General features: G+C 42.0%; 1 protein-coding gene across 1 annotated transcript in view; it reads right to left on the bottom strand.

The window, feature by feature from the left end:
- The window catches only part of otofa (otoferlin a), a 349247-nt gene that overhangs the window by 147576 nt on the left and 181813 nt on the right, over nt 1-19858 (bottom strand). Inside the window, 2 exon segments of the mRNA XM_055149496.1 lie at nt 263-456; nt 17444-17543. Coding sequence (XP_055005471.1) covers nt 263-456; nt 17444-17543 — 294 coding nt within the window.

Genomic DNA, 19858 nt, shown 5'->3' with positions numbered 1-19858 from the left:
TACACAACATTTGGCATTTCAGTGGAATTAATATTGAGTTGTTGATATTAGAGTCTGTGACTGTCGGGCTCCGTGTTTACAGTGTGAATCGTTTTAAAGGGATATGAAGGAAACAAAACAGAACTGCAGGTATGTTTTTGAGGCGGTAACAACATTCTAACATGTCTTAAAGATAAAAAGAGTGTATTATGTGTGATGTAGGACCTTAAAATTTGGCAGTATTATATAAAGAAAGAAGAGCGGGCTGTACAGTGGTGCTTACTTCCTGAAGGTGGGTATAGATCCGTGCAGGGAGCGGCCGGGGGAGGTGCCTGAGCCGTGGCTGGACAGGAGGCTGTCTGTCTCAAAGGTGAAGACCCCGTCTCTGTCTTCAGGGACCTCCAGGAACTCCCCCTCGCTCCAGGAGCCCACGGTGCCCTCCATGGGCTGGTACCGGATCTCCACGGTCACACTGGTCTGAAACACACAGACAGGTTCTCAAAGTGCTGTTCAAAACATTTAAAGTCTGTGTGTTTGACATGGACAGGGCCCCAAACACACTTGAGTGATCAATAGAAAATGCAGCGAGTCTACAGTACGTGCTTGTCTTCAAACAGTAATTTGTTCTGTGGCCTCCATGTTTGTTCACAAGGAGAGCAATTAAACTGGACTCAAGGTTGTGTGTATTTCAGTAACTCCCAAGACACAGGTGCAGACCTTTTTCAGAATACATTCATCTGCAGCTTCATAAATCATAAAAAGTCTCAAAGGGAAAAGAATGTTAACTTTAACCCTGAAACCAGTGGTCCTCAACCTTTTTTGCTCCACGGACCCGTTTTATATCTGTCAATATTTTGCAGACCAGAGAGGGGGCGGCATATAGACAGCATGGTTAAGTCCTGACTAAATCCTGTTTCAGTCCTGGTTTTAGACCTGTTTTAGACCCGGTTTTAGACCCAGTTTTAGACCCTGTTTTAGGCTACGTTCAGACTGCAGGGCTTAACGCTCAATTCCGATTTTTTTGTGAAATCCGATATTTTTGCGAGGTCGTTCACATTTCCAGTTAAATGTGACTTGTATGTGACTCCAGTGTGAACATTAAACGGCCCAAAAGTGTCCCGCATGTGACACTGGAGACACGACGACGTCAAACCGCAGGAGCGTCTCTGTGTTTACGGAAGTTGTCCAAACATGGACGCAGCATTGAGCACCTGGAGATTTTAAAGTTCCTCTCGTACCGGAGCCAGAACATGAACAACTTACTTGTTTTAAGGAGGAGATTGAGAAGGAGAAGGACGAGGTTTTTGGTCGTGGTGTTTTGTGGGGCAGCGGCAGCGACGTCCGTTGAAAGGAACGTGTGGATGTGGAGACGTAGCCAAGAGTGGTGATGTGCTTCATTAGTGACAATTTTCACCTACTTCAGCGCAGAATAGTGACGTTCATCGTGTAGTCGTTCCAGACTGTCGCATGTCAAAAAGATCAGATACAGGTCACATAGGGACCAAAAAATCGGATTTGGGTCACTTCAGGCTGCAGTCTGAACGCAGCCTTAGACCTGGTTTAGTACTGGTTTTAGTTCAGGTTTAGAGGCGCGGTCCACACAACATATGGGAGGAGGAACGTTCCATGCGTCGTATGGGATGGGGACACGGTCTGCGCGGTGTGCAGGAGGGGGGGGGGACGGTCCCTGCAGCGTACGGGAGGGGGTTCACCCTTTCACGGCCTGGTACCGGGGACCCCTGCCCTGAAACTTTAAATGATTAGCAACACATTTAGTAATATTTAGGTTTCTGAAAATGTTTTTGATGAAAAACCCTTTTTCCATCCATCCAAATCTCACAAGAGCATCTACTGACTAATCAATCAAAAACATAATCATTGCCAGAGTAATTAGTTAATTAATCAGCTTTAAATGTTTGTTACAGTCTAGTGTGGCGTTGTTGATAAGAATGCACCAGTTTTTCAGTTCCGATACTAGAGTTTTAAGTATCTGCTGACACCCAATATCCACAAATACCAGTGCAGAGACTGAAAACAGCATCTTTAAACAAAAATAAAATAAAACAAAACTGACCTGTGTGTTATGTAAGTGTTATTTATCCCAGGAGTAATGACAGAACAAGTTTGTCTAAGTAAAAGTTCAAACATTCTGAGACTTTCTGGGCCGACCATGATCAGTAAACTGTGTTATTACATCAATTTATTTGTCCAACCAGGATATCAGCTGAATCAATATTTGGAAGCTGATATTTGATCTAGCCTTTTTTTTTTTTTTTTTTTTTTTTTCATTATTGGCCCTGATATTCAATACCAGTATCAGATTGGACCATCCCTTTTTTTTTTTTTTTTTTAAATATGTAGTATTTTTTTATTATATTTTTTATTTCTTTATTTAATTATTATTGTTATTATTATTATTATTATTTATTTTATTTATATCATTTATTTGTATTTATTTATTTTTATTATGTCTATTTTCTTTTGTCATTATTTATCGATTTATATCATCAGTACTTATCATTTAGTTTTGTACAGTTGAATTTTCCTCATTAAAAATAATCTATTAATGAAAAATCCAAAATGAATCGTCAGTACTTTACATAACTTCTAGGCGTGTGCAGGTACATTTACGTGTTTGTGTGGAGTTACGGTGAATCCAAGAGTTTAATCATGAAGTTTAAGAGATCTCCAATAACCCCCCGCAGCGTGTTTGAATGCTCATTTAATCACGTTCAGAAAAAAGTTCTCATCTCCACGGCTCATAACTATAAATCACGTCAGTTTTCAAGCTGCTGCGGGGACTTGCGCTCGTCAGCGGCCATTACGCTGCCCGGGCCGAGGAGCTGCAGTTTGTCTTTGACGTCTTCTGGGACTCTGAATTTGGACAAACCGGGCGCCCCTGATATTGCCTTGATCTTTATTACAGCCCGGGCTATTTATTTCTCTGACAGAGATGGATGTGTTGCATACTTGCCCCGAGCTCCACAGGCCCACTGACGGTATGAGAATCACACTTGGATTTGATGAGTTGGAGCTGTTACCGAAGAAACAAATCTGTGTCTACTGAAAGAAGAGAATAAAGACGTCATTTTAAAAGTCCTTGACAACTTTATCTTTCCTTGAAACTAGCTGAAGGTTTCATAATTCCTCATATACTATGAGTTATTGTGACCATAATTAAAGTTATAAACAGAGTGGCTGGAGTCAGTGACTATTTAAAGTGTCAGGACTTGAACTAGCAGCTGTTGTTTTCCAGAGTTTGTGGTGCATGTGCTTTTTGTTACAGCGGGTGTGGAAGAGTCTGGAGAGCTGGAGCTGTTGGTTTCTCTGTTCACACAATTAAGTTCCGCCTGTGTCAGAAGTGAAAAACATGGCATGCTGGGTAATAAAATCAAGTGCACGAGGGGGGATCTGTTGGACCCTGCAGTCAGTGCCAAATCTGAGAGCAGCCTGACCTTTGACAGGAACATGAAGCAGCAGATCACATAGGCTACGTTCAGATTCAGATTCAGATTCAGAAAACTTTATTGATCCCATAAGGCAATTCATTAGCAGCATCTCAGAGCAAACCCAAACACAAACAAACACAAAGTGTGTCAGACTGTCATTAAAAGATCAGATACAAGTCACATAGGGGCGAAAAAATCAGATTTTGGTCACTTCAGATGCAGTCTGAACATAGCCACAGTGACTTGTGCATTTGGTGATTTGATATATGGTGATAATTTGATATCAGCTCTGATCAGTTAAGAAGGGAAGGAAGGAAGAGCAGTTCAAAGGGTAAATACAAAAGTAAAAATGTTATTTTAATGTCAGTTTAATTAATAGTTACAAAAGTAATCACAAGTCACAAATGTTGAATGTGTATAGTTTCTGAGCTTTTCAATATCTAATTACTATTAGTATTACTGCCCCATATGATCATTTTCCCCAAATATCAGATTTTTCCTGTGACTAAAACTTAATTTGAGTCTGAGAGGGGGTTACGTTTGGGCACTTTTGGTTTTTCCCTGCTTTCTTTTTATTGTTCATATTTTTGTAGCATTTCTGCCTAGTTTTGTTCTTATAAGTTAATTATGTTTTTGTAGTTTTTTTGTCCTCATTTCCGGCAGGAGGCCTTAAATGCGCGAGCCCGGCGCCGCCTCACTCTCTCTCGCTCTCTCCTCCTCCTCGTCCGCCGCAGGTACCGGAGCGCACACGCCTCGCGCTGGGAGCCGCCCTGCTGGCTCTCCTGCTCCATCGTTTTGGTAGCTTGTGTTAGCCGTTAGCCTTTTGTTTGACCTGGTGGGACCGGCTGTACTGTTTTCGCTTTTCTGTTGGGTTTAGGTTGTTGGGTTTTTTGGTCTTTAGTTACGGGCGCTGGCACCGGCTCCTACGGCCCTGTACGGGGTTGTCCCGGTGTCGCACCCTTTTGTTCTTTTGGGCCGGCTCACCAGGTCCACCTTTCTGTTGTTACTTTTGGTTTGGGCACGGGTAGGGTTTTTTTGGGGGGTTTAAACATCTTTGCACAAACTAAAATAAAAACTCTTTGGTTTCCGTGTCCTTTCCTAAATATGTTGGGACTCCAATCTTTTGGGTCGTAACAGAGGGTTAAGAAAAAAATAAGACTTGGACAACATCATTTAAGACTTTTTAAGGCCTTAATTTAGGAACATGAAATTTAAGACCTTGTTAAGACTTTTAAGACCCTGTGGCTGCCCTGGTAAAGCAACCTCACTTTTTCATTGCTTAGTCATAACAAACTCTTACCAGTCTTAGCAGCTCGTCAGAACAATGCAGCGGCCACACCAGTTTGTCTCAACAGATCTCAGAAGCTCAGCAGGGCCGAGTCTGGGCAGTGTTTGGATGGGAGACCACTGGGAAGTCCAGGTGCCAAAAACAAAACACTTCAGCCACATTGCCTAGTGTGAGAGTGGAGTGTGAGTGATGGTGTTGGTCAGAGGGGCTGATGGTGCAGATTGGCAGTTTCGCTGAGAGTGGAGTGAGTGAACAATGAACCGTGAAGCGCTTTGGGTGTCTTGAAAGGTGCTTTATAAATGCAGTGATTAATTATGCTATATTTACCGCTTTTTATAACAAAATACAATTCATATTATGCAGAACTGAGTTAAGCATTTTGGCTCTCCTCAATATTTTCTGTTTCTCATGTGGCCCCATGGAAAAAATAATTGCTCCTGCTCTATGCTCAATACTGATTAACATTCCCAATTAAAAACAGACTTTCTTTAGACAATAAATGTCAGTGAGGTAACACAAATGTATTTTCTGTCATTATGAGCATGTTTTAAAGGTTGTGTAGAGGATTTTTTAAGGGAAGAGAAATACAGCGACAGTCCTTGTGCGCATTCAGAATTACTGTTGAAGTTTCCTGTCTAGAAGTAATTCACGCGACCGACGCGTCAGTTTTTAGACCTTCGTCTGCTTCGGTCGCGCCATCGCTGGACGAGATCTCCAAGAATCACCTCAGTTTGGCCTTTGCTACTTTTTCCACTTCTCTTCTTCTTTTCAGCGACCTCAAAAACGGGACTTTCTTTTGCGGCGAACCGGTCGTGGATTCTCGTGCCGCCGTCGCGACAAACTTTGTGCGAAATGCGAGGAAGCGACAGTTCGAAAAAAGCCTCTAAGAACCGCTGCGTAAACCACGTAATCCCCGCGCTCCGACGAGTCAGTTACACTAGGGAGTTTGATTGACAACCTAACAGCCAATAGAAAATGAGGGAGCCCTCGTTTTCTATTGGCTGATGTTTATCTGGCCTCAACACGTCCACTGTTGATAGATTTTTGTTCTTTTTTTTTTTGGTCATCATAATTACAAAGCTGCTGCGTCTCTGTAATGGTATTTTAATCTTTCACTGACAGTTTGAAACAAAAAAAAAATCCTCCATACAACCTTTAAGAGTCTGCAAAGCCTCCACAGTCTGAATTTATTCTGCTGTGAGTGTAGCATTAGTATTAGCCCCAGACGTCGACAGTGCCTCATTCAGAAAAATACAGTGAGTGCGTTTACATGCACATCAGTATCCCGGTTATGTCAGTATTCGTGATCCTGCTTATACATGCTGAGAAACCGGGATACTCATACTTGTGTGCACATGATCAAATAGAGTGTCCAGGTTTCTTGACATACTCTTACAAATGCACAGGCGCAAAAATGTATCTAATTTAAGTTAACAAACCAGGAAAAATACAAACAGGAAGCTCAGGAGGTTATTTTAATAGATCCGTGGGTTCTAACCAGAGCTGTGAGGTATCCCACAATCCACTGCACAGATCAAACCCAACGTGTAGATGTTTTATTTAAATATTCTGCATAAATAAACTTTATAACATATGAACCATAACCACATCAGCCCGTTTGATCAGATAATTCAGCTTTGTCACATTTGTTGTGCCGCTGATGTGGTTCAGTTTCTCTCGGAGTAAAGGACACGACTCAGTGGAATATGTGTGTTTTTTCCGTGACAGAGGAGGTGCTGATGATGGTGAGTTTGTTCTGTGCAGTTATCTTACAGGAGATGTTTCGTGTTTAACTTTTCGGCGATCGTACGTGTGCAGGTCGTACGAGTGCAGGTTTAGCGCAGTCATTTCACTCATGTATGCTCACTTTATGTCGCTGTTGTAGTGGTGAAAAGACTGAAAAGTAGTTGTCTTTTGGACACAGTAACCGGGATACTGCGTTTATATGCCACAGTATCCCGGTTATGTCAGCTTCTCCTGGAGGCAGCCTGAACAGAGGATCTTACGAAAAGAGGCTTGGAGAGTTAGAAAAGGTCTCAGGCATCTCTTTATTTGAGTCAGGCAGATTCAGGTCTCAAGATTCAAGTTGATTCAGCATGATTTTGCCTACGCGGCGTCTCTCTGTGCGTCGGTCGTCCCTCGACAACGCGGTCGGCGTTCCCCCACTGATGCACAGAAAAACTGGTGCCTTTTATACCAGCATAACTGTTGAGTTAACATCTTCATGGAAACATACACAGCACTTTGTCCCAACACGTGTCCCATAACAGGCTGGCAGATGCTAAAGGTTGGAGATACACCCCTTATCTGTCCCATATACATTCACCATTGACACTCCAAAGTCCAAAAACATACACAACATGTCAAGGAACACAGAGATTAATTACAGGGCGTATTAACATATGAATGAAACTTTAAAAACACAGGGTAGAAGCCCACAGTTACTACGGAAAATACCAGCTACGGTATCCCGGTTTCTCATAACTGGGATACTGAAACCGTATACATGCACTATGACGAAACCGGGATACTCAAAAAACCCGATCATAACCAGGATACTCATGTGTATCAGAACAATCCTAATCCCTACTATCTACAAACCCACATATGGACACAGAGGTTGATCCGTCCCTCTTCTCTCCTCTTCCTCTTCCTCTGCCTGTATCTTTGTTCTCCATCTCACCACATCCTTGTACCGCGCTCCCCCTCGTCCGCCGTACGGTTTGAAGTGCTCATGAAAGAACCATGACATATGTTGCGGATGTGCGCGCCCTAAAGCCCTCTCCTGCTGCGTCCACCCCTCCTCCTCCTCCTCTTTTTCTTCCTCCTCCCACCATCATCTGTGGATCATCGCATCAGCAAAACCCCGTAATGCGCTCTGCACCCCGGGGCTCTCTCCCTCTCGCCTCGGCCTGTCTTTTTTTTTTAACGAACTGTCTTCATATCTTCGCGAATTCACTTTTAAACTCGACTCAACACCCGGTACTCATTAGATAATAGTTAAACGTGCAGTAATGCGACGTGTTTTGGGCTGCGATCCTACAGGAGGCGCCGCTTGCTGTGTGGGATCGTAAAAAGGCGTCGCGTTTTATTGTCCCGCGGACGTCGGTAACGTGATGGATAGAGCTATTACGTTCCCGTATTTGCCGGCCGTGCTCGTACAAGTCCGTATCCGCTCTGCCAAACAGTCCCGACAGTGAATTTTCTAAAGCTTATGTCGTTTTAACGTGTCTGATGTGCTCCGGCTTTGCATAATTCATACAGGATTCCAAGGGACGTCTTTCCAAGGATAAAATTAGCATCCGCCTTCACAGTCTTTTATGGTAAATAATGTAAAGTGTAAAGTTGCGTAAAGTTAAAAGGTTCATATGAATTTACGCCGTTTTTGAACTGTTGTGATGTTTCCTCAGACCCGGAGTTGTGTTTTGTTTCATTCGCGCAAACCCTGAATCCGTGTGTCATTTGTTCGTTCGTTTTTCAAAATAAAACCAAAAATAAGAAAATTAAAAAACGACAATTTTCTTCATTATTTGTCTCCAAAACGGATAAAGATTTGGGTTTTTTTTTTCGGTTTTCGATTTTGGGTTTAAATGAAGAATGGAAAAAAACGGATAATGGACGTTTCCCGTGTACGTGATTTAAACTGCGATGCACAATGGACTGACCAGGACTAAACCATTGTTAGTCCTGGTCCAGTCCCAGTCTCACTCCTGGTCTCAGTCCTGGTCTGGTCCTGGTCTGCTTCTGGCCTGGTCCCGGTCTGGTTCTGGTCTGGTCCCGGTCTGGTCCCGGTCTAAGTCCTGGTCTCAGTCCTGGTCTAAGTCCCGGTCTGGTTCTGATCTGGTCCCAGTCTCAGTCCTGGTCTGGTCCCCGTCTCAGTCACTGTCTGGTCCCGGTCTGGTGCCGGTCTAAGTCCTGGTCTAAGTCCTGGTCTCAGTCCTGGTCTCAGTCCTGGTCTAAGTCCCGGTCTGGTTCTGATCTGGTCCCAGTCTCAGTCCTGGTCTGGTTCCGGTCTCAGTCATTGTCTGGTCCCGGTCTGGTCCCAGCATTAGTCCTGCTCTCAGTCTGATTCTCAGTCCCGCCCTCAGTCCTGGTCTGGTCCTGGTCTAAGTCCTGGTCTCAGTCCCGGTCTGATTCCAGTCTGGTCCCAGACCTGGTTTAGTCCTGGTTCAGTCCTGGTTCAGACCTGGTTCAGTCCTGGTTTAGTCCTGGTTTAGTCCTGGTTTAGTCCTGGTTTAGTCCTGGTTTAGTCCTGGTTCAGACCTGGTTCAGTCCTGGTTTAGTCCTGGTTTAGTCCTGGTTCAGACCTGGTTTAGTCCTGGTTTAGTCCTGGTTCAGTCCTGGTTTAGTCCTGGTTTAGTCCTGGTTTAGTCCTGGTTCGGTCCGGCATGACAGTTTAAGTAACGGAAACGGGAAATGGTCGTTATCAGTTTTTTCCATTATTCATTTCAACAACAACAAAAAAAATCAAAAACTGAAAAAACAAATTGTTATTGTTTTTTTCATTTTGGTTGTGGAGACAAATAATGAAGAAAATAGTAGTTCTAAGCCAGGACTGAAATCAGGACTAAACCAGGACTAAAAACAGCTCTAAACCAGAACTAAAACCAGGTCTAAACCAGGTCTAAACCAGAATTAAAACCAGGTCTAAACCAGGTGTAAACCAGGTCTAAACCAGAACTGAAACCAGGTCTAAACCAGAACTAAAACCAGGTCTAAACCAGGTCTAAAATCAGGACTAAAAACAGCTCTAAACCAGAACTAAAACCAGGTCTAAACCAGGTCTAAAATCAGGACTAAAAACAGCTCTAAACCAGAACTAAAACCAGGTCTAAACCAGAATTAAAACCAGGTCTAAACCAGGTCTAAACCAGAACTGAAACCAGGTCTAAACCAGGTCTAAACCAGGACTAAACCAGGTCTAAACCAGAACTAAAACCAGGTCTAAACCAGGTCTAAACCAGGTCTAAACCAGGTAAACCAGGTCTAAACCAGAACTAAAACCAGGTCTAAACCAGGTCTAAACCAGGACTAAACCAGGTCTAAACCAGAACTAAAACCAGGTCTAAACCAGGTCTAAACCAGGTCTAAAACCAGACTAAACCAGGTCTAAACCAGAACTAAAACCAGGTCTAAACCAGGTCTAAACCAGGACTAAACCAGGTCTAAACCAGAACTAAAACCAGGTCTAAACCAGAACTAAAACCAGGTCTAAACCAGGTCTAAACCAGGTCTAAACCAGAACTAAAACCAGGTCTAAACCAGGTCTAAACCAGAACTAAAACCAGGTCTAAACCAGGTCTAAACCAGGTCTAAAACCAGGTCTAAACCAGGTCTAAACCAGGACTAAACCAGAACTAAAACCAGGTCTAAACCAGGTCTAAACCAGGTCTAAACCAGGACTAAACCAGAACTAAAACCAGGTCTAAACCAGGTCTAAACCAGGTCTAAACCAGGACTAAACCAGAACTAAAACCAGGTCTAAACCAGGACTAAACCAGAACTAAACCAGGTCTAAACCAGGTCTAAACCAGGACTAAACCAGGACTAAACCAGAACTAAAAACCAGGAACTAAAGGTCTAAAAAACAGGTCTAACCAGAACTAAAACCAGGTCTAAACCAGGTCTAAACCAGAACTAAAACCAGGTCTAAACCAGGTCTAAACCAGGTCTAAACCAGAACTAAAACCAGGTCTAAAACCAGGTCTAAACCAGGTCTAAACCAGGACTAAACCAGGTCTAAACCAGAACTAAAACCAGGTCTAAACCAGGTCTAAACCAGGTCTAAACCAGGACTAAAACCAGGACTAAACCAGGTCTAAACCAGGACTAAAACCAGGACTAAACCAGGACTAAAATGAGGACTAAAACCACATCTAAACCAGGTCTAAACCAGGATTTAACCAGAACTAAACCACACCGTGCAGACTGCATCTCTTTCCTAAACCACCGGTCCATGAAAATATTGAAAAAGAAAACCACCACAATTTAATAATTATATTTTGTGTAGAAATGTTGACAAAAAGCTATTTATTATACATTATTATTTTGTGAGACCTGCTGAAAAGGCTGAGCTGTTTATTTGTAACACGTTCATAACTTGTGTAAATAAAATATAAAAAAAAATACAGCTAGAAAAAAAAAATCTATTCTATTTCTGTTGAACAAAATTCAGCACAAATCTTTTTCAAAATCACTACATTTGAATATTTATAAGACCTCAAAATCGGCCCAATATATTTTACTTTTTACTCTTTAAGTACATTTTTAAACAGGTACTTTAATATATTTACCGAAGTTGATTTTTCATGTGATACTTTTACTTTTACTTGAGTATTTTTTTGTTTTTTTGGTTCTTTATCTGTACTTTTACATAACATTATCGAGTATTTCTACCACCACTGGAAACAAAACGCAACTTCAACAAATATACACCACTGAGCCAGGCCTAAACCAGAACTAAAACCAGGTCTAAACCAGGTCTAAACCAGAAGGTCTAAACCAGGTCTAAACCAGAACTAAAACCAGGTCTAAACCAGGTCTAAACAGGTAAACCAGGTCTAAACCAGGTCTAAAACCAGGTCTAAACCAGGTCTAAACCAGAAACCAGTAAACCAGGTCTAAACCAGGTCTCTAAACCAGGTCTAAAAACCAGGTCTAAACCAGGACTAAACCAGGTCTGAAACCAGGACTAAACCAGAACTAAAACCAGTCTAAACCAGCTCTAAACCAAGACTTAATCAGGACTAAACCAGAACTAAAACCAGGCCTAAACCAGAACTAAAACCAGTCTAAACCAGGTCTAAACCAGTCTAAACCAGGTCTAAACCAGAACTAAAACCAGGTCTAAACCAGGTCTAAACCAGAACTAAACCAGGTCTAAACCAGGTCTAAACCAGAAACTAAAAAAACCAGGTCTAAACCAGAACTAAAACCAGGTCTAAACCAGAACTAAAACCAGGTCTAAACCAGAACTAAAACCAGGTCTAAACCAGAACTAAACCAGGTCTAAACCAGGTCTAAACCAGGTCTAAACCAGAACTAAACCAGGTCTAAACCAGGTCTAAACCAGAACTAAAACCAGGTCTAAACCAGGAACTAAAACCAGGTCTAAACCAGAACTAAAACCAGGTCTAAACCAGGTCTAAACCAGAACTAAAACCAGGTCTAAACCAGGTCTAAACCAGAACTAAAACCAGGTCTAAACCAGGAACTAAACCAGGTCTAAACCAGGACTAAACCAGAACTAAAACCAGGTCTAAACCAGCTCTAAACCAAGACTTAATCAGGACTAAACCAGAACTAAAACCAGGTCTAAACCAGGTCTAAACCAGAACTAAAACCAGGTCTAAACCAGGTCTAAACCAGAACTAAACCAGGTCTAAACCAGGTCTAAACCAGTCTAAACCAGAACTAAAACCAGTCTAAACCAGGTCTAAACCAGGTCTAAACCAGAACTAAAACCAGGTCTAAACCAGGTCTAAACCAGAACTAAACCAGGTCTAAACCAGGTCTAAACCAGAACTAAAACCAGGTCTAAACCAGAACTAAACCAGAAAACCAGGTCTAAACCAGAACTAAAACCAGGTCTAAACCAGAACTAAAACCAGGTCTAAACCAGGTCTAAACCAGGTCTAAACCAGAACTAAACCAGGTCTAAACCAGTCTAAACCAGGTCTAAACCAGAACTAAAACCAGGTCTAAACCAGGTCTAAACCAGAACTAAAACCAGGTCTAAACCAGAACTAAAACCAGGTCTAAACCAGAACTAAAACCAGGTCTAAACCAGGTCTAAACCAGAACTAAAACCAGGTCTAAACCAGGTCTAAACCAGAACTAAACCAGGTCTAAACCAGGACTAAACCAGGTCTGAGCCAAGACTAAACCAGAACTAAAACCAGGTCTAAACCAGCTCTAAACCAAGACTTAATCAGGACTAAACCAGAACTAAAACCAGGTCTAAACCAGCTCTAAACCAAGACTTAATCAGGACTAAACCAGGACTAAAATCAGGTCTAAACCAGGTCTAAACCAGGACTAAACCAGGTCTAAACCAGGACTAAAACCAGGACTACACCAGGACTAAAAAACAGGACTAAACTCAAGACTAAAACCAGGACTAAAATCAAGACCAAAACCGGGCATAAACTAGGTCTAAACCAGGACTAAAATCAGGTCTAAACCAGGACTAAACCAGGTCTAAACCAGGTCTAAACCAGGACTAAAACCAGGTCTAAACCAGGAGAAAACCAGGTCTAAACCAGGACTAAAACCAGGACTAAAACCAGGTCTAAACCAGGACTAAAACCAGGACTACACCAGGACTAAAAACAGGACTAAACTCAAGACTAAAACCAGGACTAAAATCAAGACCAAAACCAGGCATAAACTAGGTCTAAACCAGGACTAAAATCAGGTCTAAACCAGGAGTAAACCAGGTCTAAACCAGGACTAAAACCAGGTCTAAACCAGGTCTAAACCAGGACTAAAACCAGGACTACACCAGGACTAAAACCAGGACTAAAATCAAGACTAAAACCAGGACTAAAATCAAGACTAAAACCAGGCGTAAACTAGGTCTAAACCAGGACTAAAATCAGGTCTAAACCAGGTCTAAACCAGGACTAAAATCAGGTCTAAACCAGGTCTAAACCAGGACTAAAATCAGGTTTAAAACCAGGTCTAAACCAGGATTTCACAGCACTAAACCAGGACTAAACCAAGATTAAACCAGGACTAAACCAAGATTAAACCAGGACTAAACCGAGCCGTGTGGACTGCGTCTCCTTCAGACACCGCGAGTCCCTGAAAAAATAGTCTAGAAAAGAGCCGCCATGTGTGTGTGAATGTTGACAAAAAGCCATTTATTGTTTATTATTCTTATTTTGTGAGACCTGCTGAAAAGGCTGAGTGTTTTTAAACAGATACTTTAATATATTTACTTAAGTTGATTTTTCATGTGTTACTTTTACTTTTACTTGAGTATTTTGGGTTTTTTTTGGTTCTTTATCTGTACTTTTACATAACAAAACTGAGTATTTCTTCCACCACTGGAAACAAAACAACTCCTGAAATATTTTTAATGAAGAACCAGCATTATTACATTGACACTGAGTTTTACGTAATATAAAAAGACCTTTTAAATCTTGAGTTAATTAGGCAGATGTGGTCGAGATTAGAGAGCAGGACATAAGGACATAAAAACTGAGAATTTTATGGCACTTGGATCCGGCAACACTTTTACTCTAAACACTAAAAAAGTTTTATCTGTTTTACTTTTTATGCTATAATACAGTTTTTATTGTTCTTGTGTTCATATATTTCATGTATTAAGGTTAGGGTTTGCTTTACGTTGCGATTATGTGCGCACTAGAATCTGGAATCTGTTTTGTTTATAAAATGTACTATTAGTCGGGGAGAAAAAGTCTCAAAAATGGGTTGAACCTGACATGATTTGCCAAACATTTTATTTGTGTTTTTTTTTTTTTTTTTTTTGTTAAATGTGACCAATAATTAAAGGTTCTGCTCTTCCAGAAATATTGCAAAAAAAAAAAAAAAAAAATTTTATTGTATGTGACCTTTCATTTTTTTATAGAAAATTTTGAAAAATAAAAATTTCCTGAAATCCTCAGTGGGCTGGGTAGACTGTCAATAAATTTATTCCAGATGCAAAGAACACATGTGGTGACAACATTCAGTAAAAAAAATAATTCCTGAAACACATTTCTACATGATTTTGGCTCAATTTAATGCAAAAAAAATACAGCGTTTTTTCACTTTTTTCCCCCAATATTTTCATCTTTACCTCATTGGCAATCAACTATTCACCCAAGTTATGACATAAGTAAATATGCCATTATTTTCTCCAAACAGTAATCTCATTTCACAGAAAAAAATATAAAAATCCAACTAAAATCAACAGATCTGTGATGATTTCATTACTAGTCGGCCGTCAACAGGCCCGTTAGAATGTCAGGCGACTCTCAACGTTCCGAAATCATCACATAGGAAGAGTCGATTGCCAATGAGGTAAAGATGAAGATTATTTAGAAATGTGTTTCAGGAATTACCACAATTTTCATTTTTCTAAATTTTCTATCAAAAAATTAAGGTCACATACACTAAAATGGCCACAGTTTTGTTTTTTTTTTTTTTTTGCGATATTTCCAGAAGAGCAGAACCTTCAATTATTGGTCCTTAGGGTCACAGTTAACAAAAAAAAACACAAACAACAAAAAGTACGGCAGGTTCAACCCATTTTATTGAGCTTTTGAGACTTTGAGACCATTGTCCTTAACAAAAAAAAAAAAAAAATGTCTCACGTGTGTCTCATTCGTTCGTGTGCCCTGTATTCTCCCTTTGCCTTTTGTTGGTTCTTTTGTCATTATCAGTTTCACGTTTGTTTGGATTTTTGTGTTTGGTCAATCTTTGTTTTATTTAACTACTTCAGAAATGCAGTCTTGCATTTTTGGGTCCTACTTCTGCTCTAAACGTGTCAGAGAGTAAACTGAAGAGAAACAATCCCAAATGTCTTTTGCATAACACTCTTCATATGTTTAATGTTAAAGGGATAGTTCAGGTTTTTTGACATGAATCTGTGTGTCATCCCCGTCAGCAGTGTGGTGCATCCACACTGACTTTACCTGCGAAAGCGTCCGGTGAGCCCAGATCCTGGCCGGTTTTGGTGCTGAGGAAAGTAGTTCTGCAAGTTGGCTGGGGACAGTCTAATAAAGCGTTTTTCTCCTCAAAACAAAATGTGTTAAAAAGAGTGATACATTTGCACCACAAAACCTCCGTCCTCTAAAAAGTCAGCCCTCATAATCGCTTGGTGCTATTTTCTCTCCGTACGTATCACTGCTCGCGGCCGCCAGGTGACATTTTCTTCAGTTGTTCAGCAGTGTTTACTTGTTCAGACCGGTGTCCGCCGTGACACGAGAGACCTAATGTCAGAGCTGGCGTGACAGGTATATAAGCTTGTATAAGATACATAACTATATATCTAAAAAATGGTGTGAACTTGTGATTTTCCGGGCTGTAACAACAAAAATATGTCTGAATCTCCGCACAAATTTCACCGTTTTCCTGTAACGGACGTATATTCGGGTCCAAAAAGATCTCCCATTGGCTCTGTGCTAAAATCAATTTCTTCATCATCTGTGTCGTATTCAGACATGTTGTTGCTCACATTCCGAGCAGTTAACAAAGTAAAACAGGCGCAGGCTGTCACCTGGCGGCCGCGCGCAGTGATACGTACGGAGAGAAAATAGCACCAAGTGATTATGAGGTCTGACTTTTTAGAGGACGGAGGTTTTGTGGTGCAAATGTATCACTCTTTTTAACACATTTTGTTTTGAGAAGAAAAACGCTTTATTAGACTGTCCCCAGCCAACTTGCCGAACTACTTTCCTCAGCACCAAAACCGGCCAGGATCTCGGCTCACCGGACGCTTTCGGAGGTAAAGTCAGTGTGGATGCACCACACTGCTGACGGGGATGACACACAGATTCATGTCAAAAAACCTGAACTATCCCTTTAACTGACTGCTTAGAAATGTGGATTGTAGAAAATAAATCACAAACCAAAGTTAAATGAATGATTTTTGTGAGTTTATTACCTTGACATGAGTAATTTAGTTGCTACGTAGCTACAATATCTGACATTTAAACAGTCAATCTGTAAACGTTATGGGGCTTTACAATAAACTCTCTTTACTATAAACTTTCACAAACATCTCCAAGGACGTGTTTGGATGAGACCTGAGACCCTCCCTCCTCCTCCTTACGCCAGAAACAGGTTTGTTTACAGCCGGTGCGCTGCACATGACTTGTAAACAACTAACTACAGTGTTGGTTAGGCAAGACGGAGAAGTGAGGAGCGGGGGAGGGGGTGTGCGGACATTTCGTTCGCGGACGAGAAGTGAGGAGCAGGGAGAAGAGCGGAGCAGGGAGCAGGGACAGGAGCAGGAAAGGGGTACAGAGAAGGTTGCGCAGAGATTCAGTGCGAATGAACTAGCTACAACACGCAGCAGCAAGCGGACTCTTTCTTTGCCTTGAAAATTACGTTTTCAGACATAGGATATCGCTTTCGTGTCCTGAAAAACGTTTGTGTAGCTCTTGGAAATAAAGTACGTTTTCATAATAAGCAGAAGTTTCCTGTCCAGAAGTAATTTGTGGACCAGTGCGTCAGTCTTTAGACCCTGCGTCTGCTTCAGTCGCGCCATCGCTGGAATGAATCTATAAGAATCACCTTAGTTTGGCTTCGCTGCTTTTCCCCTTGTCTTCTTCTTTCAGCGACCTCAAAAACGGACTTGGATTCTTGTCGCCATTGCAACAAACTTTGTGCGAACTGCGAGGAAGATATAGGTCAAAAAAAGCCGCTAAGAACTGTTGCGTTGGTGGAGTAAACAGCGTCTGTGCGGCTTGCGTCTGTGGACTGCGTGACAGACGTACGTAAACCACGTACCGGCGGCGCGCAGGCAAGTCAATTACACTAGAAACATAGGGAGACTGATTGACAGCCTGTCAGCTCACAGATAACGAGGCAGTGTCGTTATCTATTGGCAAATGTTTAGCCCCACCACGTCCAGAGTTGATGAATTTTTATTCTCTTTTTTTTGGTCATCATAATTACAAGGCTACTGCACCTCTATAAACTATCATTGACAATTTGAAACAAAAAAAAATTCTCCATACAACCTTTAATTACGTTACATAAGCCCATAACTCACCTTTATAGAAGTATTGTTGTCGTCTATCAGTGTGTCTGTGAGCTGCAGATGTCCCTCGTGGGCCACTTTCTGCAGAACCATGCTGAAGGTCCCCACAAGTCTGTAAACAAACGAGACACAAACAAACAAACAAACAAAAAAGGCTGGTTAATTTCTTTGAACAACATGAAATATTATTGTACATATTGTGTGCAGTAGTACAATTATGCTCAAAAAAGAGTAGAAAGAAGCCATTCACTGACCGTTAGTTCTTTTGCAGTAATTGCCTACATACTTTCCTACTTTTTTTTGTTTTGTTTTGTTTGTTTGACACAGTTTAACAGATTTACTGTTAAATTTTCATTCTTTTTCTTGTTCATCAACTCATCCTCCTTCTGCATATTTTCTAGAAGTTATTTTTTTTTTATATACTTAAGCAACTTTTTAATTCTAATGTTGTTTATTATAATTATGGTTAAGCCTGTACGTGATTTCTTTCCATGTATTTCGGCAAAATATTCTTCCTCCAGTACAGTCCCGCTCTGGTCCTGGTCTGGTCCCGGTCTAAGCCCTGCTCTGGTCTCAGTCTCGGTCTGGTCCCGGTCTGGGTCTCAGTCCCACTCTGGTCCCGATTTGGTCCCGGCCTGGTCCTGGTCTGGTCTCGGTCTGGTCCCGGTCTCAGTTCTGCTCTCAGTCCTGGTCTGGTCCCAGTCTGGTCCCGGTCTGGTCTCGGTCTCAGTCCCGCTCTGGTCCCGGTCACAGTCCCGCTCTGGTCCCAGTCTGTTCCCGGTCTGGTCTCGGTCTCAGTCCCGCTCTGGTCCCGGTCTCAGTCCCGCTCTGGTCCCAGTCTGGTCTCGGTCTCAGTCCCGCTCTGGTCCCAGTCTGGTTTCGGTCTCAGTCCCGCTCTGGTCCCAGTCTCAGTCCTTCTCTGGTCCCAGTTTGGTCCTGGTCTGGTCTCGGTCTCAGTCCCGCTCTGGTCCTGATCTGGTCCCGGTCTCAGTCCTGCTCTGGTCCCGGTCTGGTCTCAGTCTCAGTCCCGCTCTGGTCCCAGTCTGGTGCCAGTCTAATCCCGGTCAGGTCTCGATTTCAGTCCCGTTCTGGTCCCAGTCTCAGTCCCGCTCTGGTCCCAGTCTGATCCTGGTCTTGTCATGGACCTGGACCCAGTCCTGGTTCAGTCCGTATGCAGCGCAAAAGTCCGGCATCGCAGTCACGGGAGTCACGTAAACGGGAAACGGCCGTTATCCGTTTTTTTCCATTTTGGTTTTGGAGACAAATGATGAAGAAAACAGTTTTTTCATTTTCTTATTTTTGATTTTATATTGAAAAACGAATGAACGAATGACACACGGATTAATGAACTAACAAATTTCACGTTTTTAAGACACAAATAAATGGTTCACGTTTTATAATCCCGTCATTCACACGGTGCACTTTGTCCAAAACGTCTGTATCGACTCATCACATCTATATTTTTGCAGCTTCCCCGTGAAAAACCCATCGACTGAACAAAAACACTCTGCCTCTCCTCGTGTTGGTTTGCAGGCAGGTGTGTCGGTAATGGAGACCAGAGACCTTTGAAATTGAAAGTGCCCGTGTCAATCAATCCCGCTAAAGCTAATGGCATCCTTTCAACAGTTTTTCTCTCTCATCGCACAGTTTTTTTCTCTTTTGTATCGAGCACCAAGGACGAAGCAAATACAGCGTGAAGAGTGGGCTGCTTTTGTTTTCTCGCGAGCTCAAACGAGGACAAAGTCGAGGAGAAGAGCAAATACTGAGAGAGTTTTGTGACGCAGGCATGAAGAAAACTGTTTCAAAGTCAGTGTTGGGATGAAGTGTTCAGATGCTCTTCAAAAACAGACCTGGATTATGTTTTGTTTCATTCACACATGTTCAACACACAAACCCTGTATGTTTCGTAGTTCTTACAACAATCTGTTCCACCTTGTGATGTCATGTGGTAATACAGGAAGTGCTCTGTGTTTTTAAACTTCATACACCTTCACTAGAATCATTTGGTTACAGTATTTTTTTTATAAGACGTACATGGCGCTCAAAAATCTGTCAAAATGTTTTAGTACGACTTTGGTAAACTATGAAGCCGCACCGCTTGATGGACTGTCGGAGCATTACAGCTACCGTAGTCAGGAGCCCCGTGGTGTAACCGTGCGTTCGATTATCTTCCGACTCCCACTTGGACCTCGGATTGACATCACGTCCAAGTCTGAAGCGTTGAACTACGTGGATTATGATTATGACTATTCCCTTGCTACTACTTTGATTAATTTAGTATTTAAAATTTGCACTTCATTTTATATTTTGATTTCTCTTCCGTTACAACCTTGGGGACGTTAACACCCATTAAATCAAGTAATTGTTCAATATTGGCCTCACTACAACACCAACTACCAAACCCACAGGCAGTGATATGGACGTGGT

The sequence above is a fragment of the Boleophthalmus pectinirostris genome, unplaced genomic scaffold (assembly GCF_026225935.1).
Source record: "Boleophthalmus pectinirostris isolate CB_2022bp ecotype Guang Dong unplaced genomic scaffold, ASM2622593v1 HiC_scaffold_13, whole genome shotgun sequence".
Classification (NCBI taxonomy): Eukaryota; Metazoa; Chordata; class Actinopteri; order Gobiiformes; family Gobiidae; genus Boleophthalmus; species Boleophthalmus pectinirostris.
This window is presented reverse-complemented; position numbering and strand designations above follow the sequence as displayed.